At 34.6% G+C, this 13,964-nt stretch overlaps 1 protein-coding gene across 4 annotated transcripts; it reads right to left on the minus strand.

Annotated features, from left to right (window-relative positions):
- Positions 1-5,391: 5,391 nt before the first annotated feature.
- On the minus strand, positions 5,392-12,304 carry LOC121366128. Of its 4 annotated transcripts, none has more exons than XM_041490699.1 (3): positions 8,988-12,304; positions 6,999-7,952; positions 5,392-6,896 (listed from the first exon to the last, which is right to left on the minus strand). In XM_041490699.1, exons 1-3 carry the CDS (start codon positions 9,587-9,589, stop codon positions 6,752-6,754), a joined length of 1,701 nt encoding a protein of 566 aa, XP_041346633.1. In that variant the 5' UTR covers positions 9,590-12,304; the 3' UTR covers positions 5,392-6,751. The 4 variants fall into 4 exon arrangements, with proteins under 4 accessions (XP_041346633.1, XP_041346635.1, XP_041346632.1 ...); XM_041490701.1 differs by adding an exon at positions 8,441-8,789 and having other exon boundaries at positions 5,392-7,952; positions 8,892-9,130; XM_041490698.1 differs by having other exon boundaries at positions 5,392-7,952.
- Between the last annotated feature and the right edge of the window lie 1,660 nt (positions 12,305-13,964).

The raw sequence follows: 13,964 nt of genomic DNA on the forward strand, positions 1-13,964 counted from the left end.
TGTCATTAAACAAAACAAACTTAAACTATAGTTTGTTTAACCAAATGGCAAATAAAATAGACTGTATATATTCAGTGTAATTCAGTTTATCTTTAATAGACTTTTAGTCTTAAATGATTATATTCATTTATATTCTGAATACTCTTAAATGTAGTGTAATCGGTAATTCAGTTTATCTTTAATAGACTTTTAGTCTTAAATGATTATATTCATTTATATTCTGAATACTCTTAAATGTAGTGTATTCGGTAATTCAGTTTATCTTTAATAGACTTTTAGTCTTAAATGATTATATTCATTTATATTCTGAATACTCTTAAATGTAGTGTAATCGGTAATTCAGTTTATCTTTAATAGACTTTTAGTCTTAAATGATTATATTCATTTATATTCTGAATACTCTTAAATGTAGTGTAATCGGTAATTCAGTTTATCTTTAATAGACTTTTAGTCTTAAATGATTATATTCATTTATATTCTGAATACTCTTAAATGTAGTGTATTCGGTAATTCAGTTTATCTTTAATAGACTTTTAGTCTTAAATGATTATATTCATTTATATTCTGAATACTCTTAAATGTAGTGTATTCGGTAATTCAGTTTATCTTTAATAGACTTTTAGTCTTAAATGATTATATTCATTTATATTCTGAATACTCTTAAATGTAGTGTAATCGGTAATTCAGTCTCTCCTTAACAGACTTTCAAATTTCGTTGCTCTGTAATTTACAAATCTTTGACAATGAATAATTGGAATTTGTATATGTCATGATTAACCAGATTTTGAGTTACATTTTGATCAAATATATCATTTGAATGTTTCCTACATAATATTTGGTTTTTATTTATTTTTCATTGATGCTAAAATCGAGGGGCGGGATATAGCTCAGTTGGTTGAATGCTCGCTTGAGGTACTTGTGTCACAGGATCGAACCACCTCGGTGGATCCATTCAGCTGATTGGATTTTTTCTCATTCCAACCAGTGCACCACAACTGGACAAAGGCTGTGGTATGTGTTTTCCTATCTGTGGGAAAGTGCATATAAAAGATCCCTTGCTGCATTAAAAAACTTGTAGCGGGTTTTCTTTTTGTCTAGGGGTCGGATCTCTGCCTACACCATTAGGAACTAACTGCTTGCTGCACAGTGGCCATTTACACGATCAATTTTGACATCTTTACGCCGTCAGCAATGTCTTATTTGGACTAACATTTTACTAAATACAAATATTTTGAGATTCGTTCTTTCTGTTTTGTATTTATACATTATGGACAATTGTCTATTCACGTGTGAATTTTTTTTTCTTAATTCAGTGTAATAATCTGGATACAGTAATATTGTATTTTATTTAATGATTTTTTTTTAATGTGTGTTTGTGTGTAACCCAAAATTATTGGGGAAGGACTGGTTAAAAAATATTTAGAAGTTATAGCATAGCCTTTATTATGTGAACCTTTATTCTGTTTTAAAGTACAAGAACTTAAGTAGCCTTGAAATTTAAATTAGTTGTTGGCAAAACTACTGTTAATATGAAACATGAATATGCAAGTACATTGATGAATATTGTTTGTAAACATTGTATATATAGTAATTTACACTTACTGATTTGTCCACGTATAAATATTGATTATTTTCTTTTTCCTTCCCTTCCTATTTTGCTGAGATAAGACATAATTTGAATGCAACAAAGAATTAAATTATGTAATGGAATAAACAACATAATACATTACATGCGGGGAAAAAAATTTAATCAAAAATTATAATATAATACAACAAAATTTATAATTAAATTAACATTTTTACGTATTTATAATTTACATATTCATTTATTAAATTAATACATATTTATATGTGTAAGTAAAATTTACCTATATACATGTATATTTTCTTCTATATGGTTACTCCAGTTGAATGATCTAATGTTTAGTGAGGCAGACATTCCAGTACTGTGTTTTGATTGAATCTATTATAATGTTAATTTTACAAAGAGAGATGTTATAATATTGATAAATGTACCTGTACTGTAAAACTGGTATATTTGTATGTATGTCCTTTTCCCATTATCAAATGTAACCAAATGTAATTTAACCTTGAATGTTACATTAAAATGATTAATTACTGTCTTTGTTATAAAAAAAAAAAACTATGACACTAGCATCAAGATAAAGATAGAGGTTTATATCCAGTATTAAATCATACATCATAATATATTGGAATTTCTACAACAAACATTTGTATTGCACTTTGAAAACTACAAGAGAAGCCATATAGCATCCATAGTAACTGAGGAACACAAACTAATTAACATATAGCATCCATAGTAACTGAGGAACACAAACTAATAACCATATAGCATCCATAGTAACTGAGGAACAGAAACTAATTAACATATAGCATCCATAGTAACTGAGGAACAGAAACAATTAACATATAGCATCCATAGTAACTGAGGGACAGAAACTAATTAACATATAGCATCCATAGTAACTGAGGGACAGAAACTAATTAACATATAGCATCCATAGTAACTGAGGGACACAAGCTAATTAACATATAGCATCCATAGTAACTGAGGAACACGAACTAATTAACATATAGCATCCATAGTAACTGAGTGACACAAACTAATTAACATATAGCATCCATAGTAACTGAGGAACACAAACTAATTAACATATAGCATCCATAGTAACTGAGCGACACAAACTAATTAACATATAGCATCCATAGTAACTGAGGGACACAAACTAATTAACATATAGCATCCATAGTAACTGGTCTCCAGGCTTTACGCAATATGATGCTGGACCATCCCTTAGTTGGGATGGTGATACGAAAGTGTGTCTTTTTATTTATTGCCAATAAAGATGTTGTATTTTGTTGGGTGCCCAGCCATGTTGCCAAGTCTGCTTTGGATTTGCCTCATGCCAGGGTTAGTGTACCTTATACTAATTTTAAAAATAATATCAACAAATTTATCTTTTCGACTTGGCAACATGATTGGGACGGTGCGGTTGCGAACAAGCTTCATGCTATCAAGCCGGTCTTGGGAGAGTGGCAGTCCTCCTATAGACAGTGCAGGAAGGATGAGGTAGTCTTGTGTCGTGCCCGCATCATTCATACCTATTTGACCCATTCATTTATTTTGAAGAAGGATCCTCCACTTCAGTGTGAGCGTTGTCGGTGTCTTCTGACAGTTCGCCACATTTTGGTGGAGTGTCCTCATCTCAAAGAGACTCGAAAAGATATATTTGGAGAAACAAATGTGATGGAATCATTTCGATTCCATCCAGAATTTGTATTACAATTTTTATGCGATACTGAATTTTACTATGAATTTTAATTTTATATATCTGTGATATTTGTATTTTTGCACAGTTCTTTACACGGTGTTTTAATTTAACTGTTGAATTTTTATATTGATGTTGATCATCACATTGTTGTTGATACCAATTTGTTGGTTCTTTATGAATCTAAACACATTTTAAACCAAGGTTATGGTTAGGCTATCGGTCAACAAGTTGGTAGGTACTGGGTTCGGATCCCAGTCGAGGCATGGGATTTGTAATCCAGATACCGACTCCAAACCCTGAGTGAGTGCTCCGCAAGGCTCATTGGGTAGGTGTAAACCACTTGCACTGACCAGTGATCCATAACTGGTTCAACAAAGGCCATGGTTTGTGCTATCCTGCCTGTGGGAAGTGCAAATAAAAGATCCCTTGCTGCTAATCGGAAAGAGTAGCCCATGAAGTGGCGACAGCGGGTTTCCTCTCAAAATCTGTGTGGTCCTTAACCATATGTCTGACACCATATAACCGTGAATAAAAAATGTGTTAAGTGCGTCGTTAAATAAGACATTTCTTTCTTTTTGTCCCTAGTAACAGAGGAACACAAACTAATTAACATATAGCATCCACAGTAACTGAGGAACACAAACTAATTAACATATAGCATCCATAGTAACTGAGGAACACAAACTAATAACCATATAGCATCCATAGTAACTGAGGAACAGAAACTAATTAACATATAGCATCCATAGTAACTGAGGAACAGAAACAATTAACATATAGCATCCATAGTAACTGAGGGACAGAAACTAATTAACATATAGCATCCATAGTAACTGAGGGACAGAAACTAATTAACATATAGCATCCATAGTAACTGAGGGACACAAGCTAATTAACATATAGCATCCATAGTAACTGAGGAACACGAACTAATTAACATATAGCATCCATAGTAACTGAGTGACACAAACTAATTAACATATAGCATCCATAGTAACTGAGGAACACAAACTAATTAACATATAGCATCCATAGTAACTGAGCGACACAAACTAATTAACATATAGCATCCATAGTAACTGAGGGACACAAACTAATTAACATATAGCATCCATAGTAACTGGTCTCCAGGCTTTACGCAATATGATGCTGGACCATCCCTTAGTTGGGATGGTGATACGAAAGTGTGTCTTTTTATTTATTGCCAATAAAGATGTTGTATTTTGTTGGGTGCCCAGCCATGTTGCCAAGTCTGCTTTGGATTTGCCTCATGCCAGGGTTAGTGTACCTTATACTAATTTTAAAAATAATATCAACAAATTTATCTTTTCGACTTGGCAACATGATTGGGACGGTGCGGTTGCGAACAAGCTTCATGCTATCAAGCCGGTCTTGGGAGAGTGGCAGTCCTCCTATAGACAGTGCAGGAAGGATGAGGTAGTCTTGTGTCGTGCCCGCATCATTCATACCTATTTGACCCATTCATTTATTTTGAAGAAGGATCCTCCACTTCAGTGTGAGCGTTGTCGGTGTCTTCTGACAGTTCGCCACATTTTGGTGGAGTGTCCTCATCTCAAAGAGACTCGAAAAGATATATTTGGAGAAACAAATGTGATGGAATCATTTCGATTCCATCCAGAATTTATATTACAATTTTTATGCGATACTGAATTTTACTATGAATTTTTATTTTATATATCTGTGATATTTGTATTTTTGCACAGTTCTTTACACGGTGTTTTAATTTAACTGTTGAATTTTTATATTGATGTTGATCATCACATTGTTGTTGATACCAATTTGTTGGTTCTTTATGAATCTAAACACATTTTAAACCAAGGTTATGGTTAGGCTATCGGTCAACAAGTTGGTAGGTACTGGGTTCGGATCCCAGTCGAGGCATGGGATTTGTAATCCAGATACCGACTCCAAACCCTGAGTGAGTGCTCCGCAAGGCTCATTGGGTAGGTGTAAACCACTTGCACTGACCAGTGATCCATAACTGGTTCAACAAAGGCCATGGTTTGTGCTATCCTGCCTGTGGGAAGTGCAAATAAAAGATCCCTTGCTGCTAATCGGAAAGAGTAGCCCATGAAGTGGCGACAGCGGGTTTCCTCTCAAAATCTGTGTGGTCCTTAACCATATGTCTGACACCATATAACCGTGAATAAAAAATGTGTTAAGTGCGTCGTTAAATAAGACATTTCTTTCTTTTTGTCCCTAGTAACAGAGGAACACAAACTAATTAACATATAGCATCCACAGTAACTGAGGAACACAAACTAATTAACATATAGCATCCATAGTAACTGAGAAACACAAACTAATTAACATATAGCATCCATAGTAACTGAGAAACACAAACTAATTAACATATAGCATCAATAATACTAACAGTTTTGGTAAACTGCCATGAGTAGATGATTTTATTGCCAAACATAAAAATTTAAATGGTTATATGGTTAGTTTTTAATTTAATAATGAATATGTTTATGTTTTCTATTTGCCCACAGTAGTAAGGGATAGCAAAGGAATGTTTAACAAAATCTAAACACATTTTAAACCAAGGCTATTTGGTGTCTAACATTGGTTATCTCAAGATTAAATATCCCTATTTCACAACAATAAAATAAGGACCTTTCTGCATATGGCATACATGTGCAAAGCAATAAATAATATTAGTTAAGGCAATCTTAATAAATTATCTGTAAAATAACCATTTCTGAAACACATACATTTTATTGTGTGTTATTTTTTAAAACAGTTTTTTTCTTAGAATTCATGTGTTCTGTATTTTTGGGTCATAATATGTATAGTTGTGATGTGTTTAATAATTTACTTATGTTATCTTTTTAAGACTTATCCATTTAGAGGTAATCCTATTGTTGATCAAAATGTACACACACACACACACACACACACAGAGGCACACACATAGACACACACACACAGACAAACACAGACAAAAAGACACACACACACAGATACACAAACGGATACACACACACACAAACACACACACACACGTTTCCTCCAAATTGTTTACCCTTTAATGTTAATATTGCCCTCCTTCCACCAAGTAATAGGCCAAGATAAATTGCTTATTTGGATTCATAAAGAACCAACAAAATACAAAAACCCAAGGTCAGACAGCATACAACTCAGTTGTTTTGAATTTAATAATGAATATGTTTATGTTTTTTATTTGCGCACAGTAGTAAGGGATAGCAAAGGAATGTTTAACAAAACCTAAACTCATTTTAAACCAAGGCTATTTGGTATTTAACATATGGTTATCTCAGGATTTAGCCGAGAGAGAGACAGACAAGACAAGACATACCACAAAATATATGAACCAGCCAGGTGAACACTGGTTGGGATAGGAAAAATCCTGAGTCTTCTGAGGATGATTGATCCTGCAAACCGTTACACCTCTGACAAAAGTTTCTACCACTGAGCTATAGTTCAAACCTCCCTCGGTAAGAAAACCTGCAGTTGAGAAGTGTTAAGATATACCCATATGTTCTACCACTGAGCTGTAGTTCAAACCTCCCTCGGTAAGAAAACCTGCAGTTGAGAAGTGTTAAGATATACCCATATGTTCTACCACTGAGCTGTAGTTCAAACCTCCCTAGGTAAGAAAACCTACAGTTGAGAAGTGTTAAGATATACCCATATGTTCTACCACTGAGCTGTAGTTCAAACCTCCCTCGGTAAGAAAACCTGCAGTTGAGAAGTGTTAAGATATACCCATATGTTCTACCACTGAGCTGTAGTTCAAACCTCCCTCGGTAAGAAAACCTGCAGTTGAGAAGTGTTAAGATATACCCATATGTTCTACCACTGAGCTGTAGTTCAAACCTCCCTCGGTAAGAAAACCTGCAGTTGAGAAGTGTTAAGATATACCCATATGTTCTACCACTGAGCTGTAGTTCAAACCTCCCTCGGTAAGAAAACCTGCAGTTGAGAAGTGTTAAGATATACCCATATGTTCTACCACTGAGCTGTAGTTCAAACCTCCCTCGGTAAGAAAACCTGCAGTTGAGAAGTGTTAAGATATACCCATATGTTCTACCACTGAGCTGTAGTTCAAACCTCCCTCGGTAAGAAAACCTACAGTTGAGAAGTGTTAAGATATACCCATATGTTCTACCACTGAGCTGTAGTTCAAACCTCCCTCGGTAAGAAAACCTACAGTTGAGAAGTGTTAAGATATACCCATATGTTCTACCACTGAGCTGTAGTTCAAACCTCCCTCGGTAAGAAAACCTGTAGTTGAGAAGTGTTAAGATATACCCATATGTTCTACCACTGAGCTGTAGTTCAAACCTCCCTCGGTAAGAAAACCTACAGTTGAGAAGTGTTAAGATATACCCATATGTTCTACCACTGAGCTGTAGTTCAAACCTCCCTCGGTAAGAAAACCTACAGTTGAGAAGTGTTAAGATATACCCATATGTTCTACCACTGAGCTGTAGTTCAAACCTCCCTCGGTAAGAAAACCTACAGTTGAGAAGTGTTAAGATATACCCATATGTTCTACCACTGAGCTGTAGTTCAAACCTCCCTCGGTAAGAAAACCTACAGTTGAGAAGTGTTAAGATATACCCATATGTTCTACCACTGAGCTGTAGTTCAAACCTCCCTCGGTAAGAAAACCTACAGTTGAGAAGTGTTAAGATATACCCATATGTTCTACCACTGAGCTATATGTTCTACCACTGAGCTATAGTTCAAACCTCCCTCGGTAAGAAAACCTGCAGTTGAGAAGTGTTAAGATATACCCATATGTTCTACCACTGAGCTATAGTTCAAACCTCCCTCGGTAAGAAAACCTGCAGTTGAGAAGTGTTAAGATATACCCATATGTTCTACCACTGAGCTGTAGTTCAAACCTCCCTCGGTAAGAAAACCTGCAGTTGAGAAGTGTTAAGATATACCCATATGTTCTACCACTGAGCTGTAGTTCAAACCTCCCTCGGTAAGAAAACCTGCAGTTGAGAAGTGTTGAGATATACCCATATGTTCTACCACTGAGCTGTAGTTCAAACCTCCCTCGGTAAGAAAACCTACAGTTGAGAAGTGTTGAGATATACCCATATGTTCTACCACTGAGCTGTAGTTCAAACCTCCCTCGGTAAGAAAACCTACAGTTGAGAAGTGTTGAGATATACCCATATGTTCTACCACTGAGCTGTAGTTCAAACCTCCCTCGGTAAGAAAACCTGCAGTTGAGAAGTGTTGAGATATACCCATATGTTCTACCACTGAGCTGTAGTTCAAAACCTCCCTCGGTAAGAAAACCTGCAGTTGAGAAGTGTTGAGATATACCCATATGTTCTACCACTGAGCTATAGTTCAAACCTCCCTCGGTAAGAAAACCTACAGTTGAGAAGTGTTAAGATATACCCATATGTTCTACCACTGAGCTATAGTTCAAACCTCCCTCGGTAAGAAAACCTGCAGTTGAGAAGTGTTAAGATATACCCATATGTTCTACCACTGAGCTATAGTTCAAACCTCCCTCGGTAAGAAAACCTACAGTTGAGAAGTGTTAAGATATACCCATATGTTCTACCACTGAGCTGTAGTTCAAACCTCCCTCGGTAAGAAAACCTGCAGTTGAGAAGTGTTAAGATATACCCATATGTTCTACCACTGAGCTGTAGTTCAAACCTCCCTCGGTAAGAAAACCTACAGTTGAGAAGTGTTAAGATATACCCATATGTTCTACCACTGAGCTGTAGTTCAAACCTCCCTCGGTAAGAAAACCTGTAGTTGAGAATTGTTAAGATATACCCATATGTTCTACCACTGAGCTGTAGTTCAAACCTCCCTCGGTAAGAAAACCTACAGTTGAGAAGTGTTAAGATATACCGATATGTTCTACCACTGAGCTGTAGTTCAAACCTCCCTCGGTAAGAAAACCTACAGTTGAGAAGTGTTAAGATATACCGATATGTTCTACCACTGAGCTGTAGTTCAAACCTCCCTCGGTAAGAAAACCTACAGTTGAGAAGTGTTAAGATATACCTATATGTTCTACCACTGAGCTGTAGTTCAAACCTCCCTCGGTAAGAAAACCTGCAGTTGAGAAGTGTTAAGATATACCTATATGTTCTACCACTGAGCTGTAGTTCAAACCTTCCTCGGTAAGAAAACCTGCAGTTGAGAAGTGTTAAGATATACCCATATGTTCTACCACTGAGCCAAAGTTCAAACCTCCCTTGGTAAGAAAACCTGTAGTTGAGAAGTGTTAAGATATACCCATATGTTCTTATGTAATTAATATTCATTAAAATAATTTATTATAATGTCAGAATATTTTACTAAATTGGATGCAGGGTTTCCTGAATAATTTATGGCTAAATATAGCATGGCCATCATTTTTGTTCGTTGACCACAATGAATTCTGGGTAAACTTAGCGTGTGGAATATGTACACATAAAACAGTGTTGTCACTAGTTAATGCGTATGACACGGTCTGAAGATTACCCTCTAAAATTGTTCTGTTTTTTCTACCAGTAAATGGAATTATTTAGTTGTATTTTTTTATCACTAGTAACTGAAAGTATAAACTATGTTTCAAAGCACAAATTAATAAATAGTTTTGGCAGGAACTGCCATTATTCACAACTTTGACAAAGCACGTTTAATGCTACAGTAGAGTTTCATTACCTGTAGTATGGAGTTAATTTACTGGTGGAAATAAAGAAGGGAACACATAAATAGTAACAGAGATCCTGACTACTACCAGAATCGTGGTCCCTAGTATGAGGAAGTTAACCATGTTACTATGGCAGTCAGTCCCACAGTACCGACATTTAGCCAAACATCACATCTTTGTATTTTATACAAGCATCTACTCTGGTATTGAATTAATATTTGGTCTCAAATAGCATGTGTTCCCTTATTTCTTTCCATCAGTATGCGATGTGCAAAACATCTTCTATTCACTAGTTAGACATTTTATCTTTTCTGCAAAAACCCCATATTACACTCGTAATGTAGATCGCCTCCTTACATATTTTTGTCAAACTAAACTTTTCGCGAATTCCTTTTTTCCTTCCGCAGTTAAATTATGGAATAATATAACGTCCGATATTAGGAATTCTTCATCGTTAAATAGATTTAAATCAGAATTAAATAAATCAGACCCAATTGTACCGTGCTACTTTTACGATGGTGATAGAAGGCAACAGATATTACATAGTCGACTCCGCTTGGGAACTAGCGATCTAAATGGTCATAAATTTGCAAGACACATAAGTGACAGTCCATTTTGTACTTGTGGACATCTTATTGAAGATGCAGAACATTTTTTATGTTATTGTCCACTATATAATGTAATTCGTAATACTCGCCTGTCAAAATATCACAATCTTAATTGCAAGACTTTATTATTTGGTGACCCAAATTTTAGTACCCACAAAAATAGTGTTATATTTAAATCTGTTCAAGACTTTATAATTAATAGCAAACGTTTCGATAACTAACCATTCATTATTCCTCCTTCTCCCTTCCCTACTGTGACTAAATAATATCATATCAACTATCTATTTTTATTTTTCCTTTCTTCTCTCTCTCTTCCATTCTTCTCATCTTAGCTAATTTGAATTTATTTAAATTATTATACTATTTCTGTCATCTTGATGTATCAAACTTGTATTTATAAATGTAGGGAGAGGCCTTAATATAGGCTCTTGCCTGTTGGCCAATCCCAAACCGCAGTTTGACGGCAATAAATATTGTATAAACCATTTTATCTTTTGTCACCGATATGTTTATATTTAGCATTCTCATGTAATCAGATCTACTCATTAAAGGGACATACTCTAGTTTTTAAACACTGAGACATATTGTTGACTATTAGAGCCGTTTTAATAACTGAACTCATACTTTACTTAGATTTTATTCTTTAGATTATCCATTTCCGAATATTCGAAGTGTTTTGGTCATCCTGGTGGTTTTAATATTACAAAATGCATTTTTCATATTTTTAAAAAATGCAGGTGCGCCTGAGAAGTAAGAGTTATGGAGTTGAGTTTTAGTCTAATTTTAGAGGGTATTTCACCATTTCAAAGTCACAAATTCATGTTTCACTCAATTGTAACTATCCAAATGTGTTACAGGTTTGTAGATTAACTAAACTTAGTGTTAATTTTCACGTGTTGAAACTAGGGTATGTCCCTTTAAGATTGTGATTTTAACAAGGAAATGTTATTAACATTCCAATATGTTTTAATTGTGTTTTGTTTGTGTGTATAGACGTGATTTTCAAGGCCATATTAAAAATGAGGAGTGGGGAGATACAATTGGTTAAGCTTGTTAGATTTACTGAATTGTCTCTTATACATTGTGGGTTTTGAAAGACTGTTATAAATTGTGAGCGGTGAGATTGGCATGATTTGTTTCTGTGTGAGGGCAACTTCAAGTAGATCTCATTTTCATGCATGATGGCTTTTATATTAACATATATTTTGTTGAAATTATTATTAATGATTATTTTATTTCATTGTAAAATGTCACTGATGGAAAATAATAAATATCTTCCCACCCCTTTATGCAGTAATTTCATAAATTAATGTCACAATGTGTGCTTTGTAATTAATAATAAAAAATAAGTAGATTAAATATTTTGTGTTTTTATTATGTAATTAAAAATATGGATGAGATCCAAGAATGAATGAATGAATAATGAATGTTTAACGACACCCCAGCACAAAAATACACATGGGCTATTGGGTGTCACAAAAAGTGAGTATATGAGAATAGTCCAGAATGACAAAAGCTCAAAGGCATACCATGATATGTTTAATGTTGATGATGTACTTAAACAGTGAAGGAAGTGATGCATGATGTCATCAACAGTTGGAGAAATAGTCATTACGGATGTGTTCAACAGTTTCACATTTGTTCACACTAGAACAAAATTGAAGGATTGATATTATCATGGTTAGTCCAATCAATTTAACCCAAATATTACGTAAACCCAAAACAAATAACATAAATGATTTTTTTTTTTTCACATATGTATCTAGTATAACATTAAAAATCCACTGTTGAAACTGGGTGCTAAATATGATTTTTTAAGGTTACTACAAACTATGATCTTTGATATACCAGTTGTGGTGCACTGGCTGGTAAGAGAAATAACCAGAACTGTCACAAAATCATAATTATTTGTGTATACAGGTAAGCTTTCATCTATTAAATTGTATTTTAATGACATAAACGATGCATGCTCATCTGTGAACATTACATTTTTGACCTTTCAGTTTCTGAAATAGAGCATTTCATACTTTGTCTACACTGTCTACTGTCAGGCCATACACTTTACAAATTAATTGTTGAAATCATATCTGTCTGTTCAGAGTAACAACCAATTCAAGTTTCTTTGAAAAAAACACCAACATGAAATAGTATCACTGCATCTCAAGCTATGAAAAGCAAACAAACCCAACATCCCAGTGCTAATTTAGTGCTATGTTTTCAATATTATAGGGTTGGGTTTTTTTCTGAAATTGTTCAATTGTTTCATGGATATTTGACGTGGAAAAAGAAAAAGGCAAAAGCTAACAGAACATCAGTGTTCAACAATATATGGTCAGATAGTTTTGATCAGTCAATTGCTTGAACTTCTAATCTGGCATCAGATTCCTAGTGTATGGTCTTAGGTTGACCAACATTCAACCCAGTTTACAGCTACATTGCAGGTACCACCTCAAACCCCCACCCAGTTTGTATTCAATGCAGGATATAAAAAAAAACGTTTCAAAGAGGAAATGAGCTAATTTAACACATTGCTTTCTGTTCAACCAATTATAAGGCATTTGCACCCTTCTTACAGGTTTGTATATCACTAATTTGTGCACTTCATTATTTTATATAGTTTGTTTAACAGAACCTTATAGTGTAAACATTTTGTTCCCTTAGGGTTTCAGAGTTTGATCCAATACCTGTTCGTCAACAATCAAGTCTAACTTGCCAATTAATTTCAGAGTTACCTTTGGATCTTGTTTTTGTTTCAACAATGGGTATTGATATGGGTAGCCATTCATTCTTTATGATCAGCACAGTATTCACCTGGCCAATGTTGTATGATGTAAGACGTCTGTGCAATATGTTTCATTAAGCTCAAGGAGTGTACCTGATTGTAACTGACTGAATTGCGTGCTTTGAGCCTTGTGACTATAAAATTATCATATAAACATTTGTAAAGTATTCCATGTTGCAAACTAATGATCATCTACATTACAGACAGTACACCAACGACTGTAGTTTGAGTGATCATATCTATTAAACCATAGCAGCATGTCCCAATGTGAGTACAGATACTGGTCCCGATGATCATCACTCACTGCCCAAGGTTGTAAACACAACATGAGAAGAATCACTGTAACCATTCATCAAAATATGAACTTTTAAATTCTTTTAAGTAACTTAAGAAATCGTTACCTTGGATCACAGAAATAAGAACATACATTATTGTAATTCAAGTTTTATTTTAATCGGTCTTTAGTAAAGTTTTTTTTTAATTTTTGTCCTATGAAAATGATTAATTGCAAAACAGATTACACGTTGGAGCCTTATGTGTGATGACACTTAACTTTAAAAATACAGATAGCTTATAGCAATATGTGAACCTCCCACCATAGGCATAAGCTTCCC

The sequence above is a fragment of the Gigantopelta aegis genome, unplaced genomic scaffold, assembly GCF_016097555.1.
Source record: "Gigantopelta aegis isolate Gae_Host unplaced genomic scaffold, Gae_host_genome ctg4826_pilon_pilon, whole genome shotgun sequence".
NCBI lineage: Eukaryota > Metazoa > Mollusca > Gastropoda > Neomphalida > Peltospiridae > Gigantopelta > Gigantopelta aegis.